At 37.0% G+C, this 9598-nt stretch overlaps 1 protein-coding gene across 1 annotated transcript; it reads left to right on the top strand.

Annotated features, from left to right (window-relative positions):
• The first annotated feature begins 295 nt into the window (after positions 1–295).
• LOC143664411 (olfactory receptor 2T29-like) lies at positions 296–1258 on the top strand. The gene has a single exon (XM_077138021.1). It carries the CDS (start codon positions 296–298, stop codon positions 1256–1258), a length of 963 nt encoding a protein of 320 aa, XP_076994136.1.
• Positions 1259–9598: the final 8340 nt, after the last annotated feature.

A 9598-nucleotide genomic window follows, 5' to 3' on the forward strand; every position in this document is an offset into this window, starting at 1 on the left:
TTAATCACACTATTGCCAAAAATTCATCTCCCAGAACTGAGCAACCTCAGGAGAAGTTAACAATCCTTTCAATGAACCCAAATTTGTGAATCCACTCATTTTTCAAGTAAAGTGGGAATTATAGGTAATTTATAGTTCCCAAATCAACTTCACCAGGTGAGCACATTCGGGTTGGCACACACACACACACACACACAGACACACACTCTTCCTGAATATACCTGTCAGGGGGTTGAGTCCCCAGAATTGATCCCTGCAACCCTGATGTTCTCTTGGTGCTCTTAGGTGAATGCTCATGGACAATACAACACAGCTGTCCAACCACACTGGAAGTTCTGCTTTCATCCTGATGGGAATCCTCAGTCAATCCAAACACCCAGCTCTCCTTTGTGTGGTCATTTTTGTGATATTCGTGGTGGCCCTGTCTGGAAATGCCATCCTAATCCTTCTGATACACTCGCATGCCCACCTCCACACACCTATGTACTTTTTCATCAGCCAGTTGTCTCTCATGGATGTGATGTCCATTTCTGTCACTGTGCCCAAGATGCTCATGGACCAGGTCATGGGTGTCAGTAAGATCTCAGTCCCAGAGTGTGGGATACAGATGTTCCTCTATTTGACCCTAGTAGGCTCAGAATTTTTCCTTCTAGCTGCCATGGCCTATGACCGGTACGTGGCCATCTGCCATCCTCTCTGCTACCCTATCCTCATGAACCACAGGGTCTGTCTCCTCTTGGCATCTGGTTGCTGGTTCTTGGGCTCAGTGGACGGCTTCATGCTCACTCCCATCACCATGACCTTCCCCTTCTGCAGATCCCGAGAGATCCGTCAGTTCTTCTGCGAGGTCCCTGCGATGTTGAAGCTCTCCTGCTCTGACACCTCACTTGTGGACACACTCTTGTACCTGTGCTGTGTCTTTATGCTCCTCATCCCTGTGGTAGTCATTTCAAGCTCCTACACCTTCATCATCCTCACCATCCACAGGATGAACTCGGCAGAGGGTCGGAAGAAGGCATTTGCCACCTGCTCCTCCCACATGACTGTGGTCACCCTGTTCTATGGGGCCGCCATCTACACCTACATGCTGCCCAGCTCCTTCCACACCCCAGAGAAAGACATGGTTGTGTCTTTCTTCTACACCGTACTCACTCCTGTGCTGAACCCTTTAGTCTACAGTCTCAGGAATAAAGATGTTATGGGGGCTCTGAAGAAAATGCTGAATGTGGGAGCTGTGTCTCAAGAAACAGTAAAGTAGGAAATTAAGGTAACAATAAATTCTTTTCCTTTTCTTTACCCATCAGAATCTTAAATCTGATGCCAATGTTGTTACTCAGATACTGATATTATGGAACCCCACTTTGTCTCCACCCCTTTTTCTAAGGAGCTGTTTCCCTGATTTAGAGATGTGTTCATTTTTATGGTGTATTTCCTTTAAAATGTATTAGAAACATATTGAATCTATGTTACATTTAGTGAAGCTGATAATTGAATGGTGATTCTGTAGGAAATACATAGTGGAAGTATCATGAAGAGTACCGCTGATTCTCAAATATCAGAGACAGAAGGTGGGTGGTTGAGAAGGAGAGATTGGTTAAAAGTGGGTAAAATAGGAAATTTTGAATTATATATATATATATATACATATATATCTGAACAAAAAAAACATTTTTTAAAGATTTATATGTGCTCTTCTTAACTATTCTTATTCATGTTAGTTTTCTGATAACCTGAAATTATTTCCAAATAATGAGTAAAAAATTAGCGTTTTCCTCCTCTGTTTACATTCCTGTCTGAGTGTGGTGGCAGCATAAGTTACATAGTATCTTAGCAGACATGCTCAGTTCAACATGACTACTTGTTACTGAGACAGTTCAGTCATGCACACATCTTCATTGTGGATGAGGCTGTTCAATGTGCCCCGACCCTGAAGGCACCTAGAGGTGATCACTACGCTGCAATTGTTTGTACCATGTGGAAGATTTAGGATCCAGGACTACATCAGGGACTGAGAAAAATATATTAACCACAATGAAAAGAAGATTGAGGGAAAGTCCCCTGCATGAGATGACATTGCAGCCGAGTTTTAAAGTACGCAGTTAATTACACAAAGAAGGAGAAGCAAGTTATCTAAAATTCTTCATGTATTCACAAACATTCTTTATGCTGCAAATACAATTTAAATCTGAATAATATGTGGCTACTTCCCCCAAGAAATTTGAACACATGATGTAATTGTATATGGAAATAGGTGCAATAAGGAACATAAATTGCTTTGGTAACCACATGCAAAGGAAACAATTCATAATGAGATGTAAATTAAACTTGTGATTTGTAAGTTTGCTTGTAACAAAAGTGGTTGAGGAAAGACCTAGATCTCAATGTTGAATTTTGCCTTGATGTTTACCTTTAGAATAGTATGGGTGATGGTGATGGGGAAACATGCTCAGCAATATGATACCAAAAGAAGATTCAGCAGAAGCAAGGAGTTGGGGGGTTGGAGGAGTTGGCCAACCAGGTGTGGTGAATTTTCTCCTTTCCTGCTTCACATTATTGCCTCAATTCTTGTCTCTCTGTGACCTAGGATTTTGCTATGAGTACTGAAAAAATGAGATTTGCATTTTAGAAATATTATTTTCGTGGTAATTAATTAGAAATTTGAAAGACTGAAGGCAACCACGTAAGTGACAATGGTGAGCAAATGATCTTGGTGTAAGTGGAATGAAATGGTGGGATACGTCTTGGTACCACGAGAGACAGAGCAGGGATGAACCTGGTGTGAGTGGAGATTTATGGAATCTGATAAATAAAACCACCACAGATATGGTTGTAGGTCTACCATTTTCCAGTTGGCTGAAACCAACTTGTGACAAATCGGACAGCTTCAAAAATACAGAATAACTTTTCCTCTTGAACCTCTCAATTACTACTTGATTTTAAAATTCAGATTTTCAGTATCTTAGGAAAAGATGTTGGGAAACCTGTTTCAAATATTTTTGCTGCAGTCTGTCTAACTGAATAAAATAAAACTTTAGCTTCTGAAAGAATTGAGAAGTATATGCATTGACCCTTTATTTGTTGGATAATAATGATAAACACATTTAATGATTACATTTAAAATACCCTAGATATAGAGATCAAAAGAAACTATTGAGGGTGGTACAATGGTGGTTCAGTGGCAGAATTCTCACCTGCCATGCTGGAAATCAGGGTTCGGTTCCTGGAGACTGCCCATGCCAAAATACGTATATTGAGTGAGTGGAATCATATTCTTTCAAAAATGTTTTTTTTTTTACTCTACCAAATAAAATTATGTAGATAATATTTTTAGAACAACTAGTTTTTACAAAACATAATTTTCAATATTTGCTGGTAAAAATAATTCATAAGAACTGTGCACTTGTTAAAATATTTTGTAAAATTACCAATATTGTTAATACTTTGAATTCCTAGACATGGGGCAAAAATTGCTGCTCCAACTTTCTTGGGTAAATGTTCAAATCAGAACTGAAAAAGACTGTGGCAACTACATTTTCCTAAGTGTTATATAAGAAACTGTGCAGTACACTGAAATATTTTTAAATCTTCGAACTTAAGAATTCATTATGGTGTATGAGATTTTGTTATGCCACCATCATTTGACCAAATGGATACCTCTTGCAAGTCTAAGAATTCTTACATCCTCCAAAGCACATTTAGATCTGTGATTGGAATTCTTTATTCATGCTTTTAAGATTAATGTAACATTGGTCAAAAAAGTTCTCGTTTTTTAACACATTATCTGCTTTCTTAAGTGTGTTCAAAATTTTGAAATAACAAAATGAACAAAATCACTTATCTAAGGGTGACTTAGGAAAAGAAGCATAATAAAATTAGTTGTGTTGAAATTTACCTTTAATAGAGTTCTGACTGCACTTTCTCCCTCTTATGTTATTATTTTGTAAAAAATGCTACTGTTTTTGAGTGACACTGTTCAGAAAAGGTAAACCTCTAATTATATGGCTAGGAAGACACTGAAATTGTCTTTTTTTAATGAGAAAATCAAGTTTTTACCTGCAACATGCTTTTCCCCCCTGCTTCATTATCTAGTTTGAATATTTTATCAGTTCAGAACATGAAGACTGAATCATATTCTATGGGATGAATATGATGACATTTCTAGGGTATATAAATCCTTTCAAACTAGCACATGGGCTGTGGGTTGTTTTTTAAGGCTACCACCAAGCTCAAGAGTGAAGAATTAGACTAGGTCAAGTGAAAATAACCCGAAGTTCTCTTATTAAGACTAAGTTTCTTCTATTTTTTCTTAATTAAGCTTTTGACTGATTATCGCAAACCCTTTACTGGTTTCCAGTGTCTGGTTAAAGTTGATTCTAATAGTCCTTGCCTATTTATTTACTACTGTTATGAAGTGATAGGTTTTCAGAATTCATTACAATAGCTATAGTGACATCAATCCTAATTTTATCTTGTAAAGCCAGTTTTACTAGCACTAATACATAATGTGCAGTGACTCAATGACTTTTCATATAAAACACACACAGGCGCACACTTATTTAGATTTCCTCACAAGGTAATATGGTGTATGCATAATCCAGAGTTTCCTGAGATGCCCAGTGATGAGATTCAGACATACCTGTGCATCTAGAGAGGCATAAGTGTAGAAATAAGTGCTAACATTGCCAGTCTTCACAATATATCTCTGACTCTGAAATCCCTTAACCAGAAGTCACTTATTTCTACCACTGACCTTCTCCTCTACATCCAGTTCAAATGCCCCTTTATGTTTAAATGTTTCCATGTGACTTAATTCTCACCAATAGAATATCAATGGATTGATTTGTACCAACTCCAGAAATGACTCATAAGAATCTTCTAAAAGCACTCTTCCATGCTTATTTCCTTTCTCTAATATTTTGTCTCTTGAATAAATATTGAGGGCCCACAGCAAACTCCCATCAGAAAGACCTACGACCACAGTTCTTTTTCTTGGAGGATAGCCAGTGAGAAGAACCATGCAACTTGGAGCATTTGTAATCTTCCCTAATGTCAAATAAATTCTTTTTTTAAAACCACTAAAATTTCAAAACTATTTGTTACAGAGCTAACATTAATTATACTATTTAATACAGGAAGCTGTAACTTAAGGGGGTACTAACTAAAACTCTATACTTGGCTGGACGGTCAGATGGTCTTTATTTGATTTTTGTTTCATCTTTTTAGTTGACTGTGTTTCCACTTATGTTCAGTGATTCTTGTGCATCAGTGGAGGCACTGAAGAACATTGGTGCTCTCCTGAGTATAATTTTGAGTTCACTTCATAGAGATAAGTTTGTGATATTCTTTATTTTATTAATCCTAAATTCTTCCCTATTTCCACATTCAACTTTTCTTTATAAAAATAAGTTTCAAATCTGTTTAAAAATTTCCTGGAGTTTGTATTTATTTTCAGTTATTATTATTATTATTTTTTGGTACAATTGCTGTGGTCTGAAAATGAGGTCTTTGTAGTTCACCCTTTGTGGAATTCCCCTGGATTTTAAAAGTACCGTAGGATTCAAAGTCTGAGGGAATTTCCTAACTATTCACCAAGCATATTATTGCATATTTTACATTCTTCTAGCCATGCATTCAGGATACTTAAGGTTTCTACAAAGCAAGATAGAAAATAGAGGGACTGGTAGCAGTATGCATCATAGAAGAGGATTGAAGTATCTTATTTTTAGTAGAAGAAAAGACTCACCATCAAAGTTACAGAAAGGCTTAGGGGTTGTTTGACAACGGGCAATGACCATATGTGCTTTTGACAAAGTATATAACAGTTCTCTTCTTCTTCATGTTGAATAGCAAGAAGTTTGACCATATTGAACTAATCAGTTTAATTCTGTATTAAATTCACAGCCCTTCTCAGCATTTACCTTTGTTACCTACAGATGTTATATAAAAGGTAGAATTTTTGGTTAAATACAACTTATTTTGGGCATAATGAAGATGTAATTCTGTGACCATAGCATTTTTACTCTTCAACCACAGGGTAAACTTTCCTCCATTTCCTTCCAAAGCACTTGAGAAGACCCAAATATGGAATCAGATAATGCACCATGAACTATCAATTTTCTTCTCCTGGAACTGTTCCCTAATATGTACATCTTCTGTACTTGGATTAAATATTTTCAGTCAATTATCATTATCAGCACAGCTAGCTAATATCTTTGCTCAGCTAATTTTCTGAAGGATATATTTTTTCAACCAATGCCTGTAAGAAGGACTTCTTTGTAGGTTTCTAGGGTGAAATACATTCATTCTTGTTTTTAAATAGAGAGTTTTAAACTTATCTTTTGGGCTTTCACATCCAAAGACTATTGACCATATAACATATTGCCCAGGCTGGGATAGATTTGAGAGTGAAAAGAAGTGGTCCTCTGATAAGAGACAATGACAATGGGTAAAACTGTGACATTTGTACCAAACCATGTTTAGAGATTGTGCTTATGACCAATGTGGCCATGTATAAACCCATGCCTGCCCAATTAATCATGAACTATGGTACTGATATGCAGACATCTCTGTACCTTCTACAGGGAACCTATAGTTAGATTAATTCAAACTCTTCATACTGTGAATTTTCTCCTGTGTCTCCAAGAGGTCCACCATTCTGTGAGCTCCCATTCTTCTTGAAACTTTCCTCATGGGACACAGATATTTAAGAGGCAGGGGCTTCTACATTTGTGTAATTCTCACCCTCTCCTAGGTCTTCCTCCCCACCTCAGCCCCTGGCCACAGAGTGAGTATATTTGAGGGACTGGGGCAATTGCAGGACCCTTTACTCTGTCCCTACTGCAGAAGAGCACCTCTTTGTTTAACATCAGATTCCTCCACAGGTGGGGACAGTTCCAATTTTTTTCTATGATATGTTATTATACATTCATGCTGTTGTAATTATGTTTAGGTGACATGAAAGAACATTTTCAATTTCATTTGGAACAAAATCTGAATTCTCTTAGGGCTTCCTGCCCTGTTCACCTCTTCAAAGTTACATTGTCCCTAGCTCCCACCCTAACTCAAGTCCAATATCTCAGTCTCCTTCCAGTTTCTGGAATGGAAAGAAACTAGATCTTTCTCTCACTGGACCTGGGTATCCTATTTGTGTCTGGACCTCCTCTTCAGCCCACCTACCCTCTTCCCTCCACACTTGTACACACACTTGTCACTGCTGGCTGCTATGCAAACTTCAGTGCTCAGTTTCTTGTCACCACCTCAGAGAGGTCTCAACAGCCCCATCTTAGAGTATTCTCTATTTTCTTTATTTTGTCTCAGCCTCTTGCTTCTTTCACTTACAAACTCAGGATAGATGATAGAGATTATTTTTTCCCACACAGTCCTCAGCATGTTGTATACTTCTCAACTTCAATATTCTTTGAAGGAGAGAAGGAACTTCTCTTCCAGGCACAAACTTCTCATATAAAACATGCTCTTTTTTTGCTATGGAAATGTTGTTCATTTTAAATTCACATTAATTTTGTTCTCAGAGTAAAGTAGTTCATAGATTTGAAGAGCTTCTTTTCAAATGCAATTTTTTTTTTAGATTTCAGCAGCAATATTTGGTGTTTACATATATATATTATATATATGTATTGATCAATTGTGTTAATCTCATTTTATGTTATTTCTTCCATTTTTCATCATCCAATATAGCCAGGACACTTCACAATCCTATGTTGTTATACCACATAATTTTAATAGTAAGTATCATTCAGAGCTCTTGATTCTTTGCTGAATTGTGTACTAAAGGGTTCATATGAAGTATTTTATTTGCTACTGTGAATTTTCTGATGTGCTGAAGAATCCAGCTGCAGATTTTACTATATTGACTTTAAAATTGTTTCCTCAGCATAAAAACATTAATGCTAAAGAATAAGTGACCACTGAAGACATGCCTTGTTTCATAACGCCAATAGTTTTATACAGTGTGCATTCCCACTTACAGACAAGTGTTGCTCTATGAATGAATGGTTTTGCACGCATATTCATGAAATAACATCACCTTCATGATTTATCTGGCACTACCTCAATGGGATTCATTCTGTGGTAGAGGCTTTTCTCTCCTACTTTAATGGTCATTCCAACACTGAGATTTCCATTGCATATGAAGGCTGATGCTTGGCTGAATGATAGTGCACAGTGAATATAGTTCTAACATTCTCTCCTGTTGAGTTCATTTATTTTTAAAAGGAAAAATGTTAAAATAAGGCATTAACAAATTTGATAAAGACACAGCATTTCTCTCACAAGTGATTTGTATTGTTAGTCTATCAGTTGGATCAGTGGACAAAGGTACTTCCATTTCAATTATATTTATGAGTTCTCATGTGTATAACTTCAAACATCTCCTAAAGACATTGCTATGTAGGTGCCATTTATATCCAATATGAATTGGCTCAGATTGATGTATTCAGTATGACTAAAGACTCTACTAAATTGATTAGTGATTCTTCAGTGTGTAATTTCAGTGTGTTTAAGGGTTAACTCAACAGCTGAAATGTCTTCCATATTCAAAACACTCAAGGTGTGAGTTCTCTCATGTCACTGGAAGTCAAAACATTGAAGCTTTCATATACATGGCATTCACAGGAAATTTTCTCTCCAGTTTGAGTCCTCTCATGTTGTCTATGCTTACAAAAATAAAACTAAGGCTTCTACAGATGAATCATGGTCTTTTGGTGTCTGTCCATGTGAATTTTCTCATGTCATCTAAAGCCAGAGCAATGAGTGAAAGCTTTCCCACAAATATGGCATCCATAGGGTTTCTCTGCAGTGTGAATTCTCTCATATTGTGTAAAAGTAGATTGATGAGTGAAGCTTTCCAACATAAATGGCATCCATATGTTTTTTCTCCATCGTGAAGTCACTTATGTTCTCTAAGGGAAGAACAATGAGTGAAAGCTTTCCCATAAAGATGACATTCATAGGGTTTCTCTGCATGGTGTAATCTCTCGTGTTGGCTAAGGCCAGAACCAGAAATGAAGGCTTTCCCACAAGATGACATTCATAAGGTTTCTCAACATTATGAGTCCTCTCACGTCATGTAGGGGTGGAATGATGAATGAAGACTTTCCCACATACATAATATTCATACGGCTTCTTTCCATTATGAATTCTCTCATATTCTCTAAGGGAAGAACAATGTGTGAAGGATTTCTCACATAGATGACATTCATGGGTTTTTTTCTGTTCTGCAATCTCTCATGTTGTCTAAGGCCAGAATAACGAGTGAAAGATTTTGCACAATGATGACATTCATAGGATTTCTCACTTGTGTGCATTCTGTCATGCTGTGTAAGGGAAGAATGAAGAATGAACAGTGAGAGCTTTCCCACACAGATGGCATTTATACATTTTTTCCTCTAGTGTGAATCTCTAATGAACTCTAAGGACATAATAAGAATTGAAGGCTTTCCCACATAGATGACATTCATAGGATTTCTGTGTTGTGTGAGTTGTCCAGGCCAGAACATTGAGTGAAGGCTTTCCCACATACATGGCATTCATAGGGTTTCTATCCTGTGTGAGTTTTCTCATGTTATCTAAGGGCAAAATA

Source organism: Tamandua tetradactyla, chromosome 20, assembly GCF_023851605.1.
Source record: "Tamandua tetradactyla isolate mTamTet1 chromosome 20, mTamTet1.pri, whole genome shotgun sequence".
NCBI classification, from domain to species: Eukaryota; Metazoa; Chordata; class Mammalia; order Pilosa; family Myrmecophagidae; genus Tamandua; species Tamandua tetradactyla.

Excerpts from the sequence above, each read along its gene's own strand:
- LOC143664411 (XM_077138021.1), top strand. The coding sequence starts at position 296 with ATGGACAATACAACACAGCTGTCCAACCACACTGGAAGTTCTGCTTTC.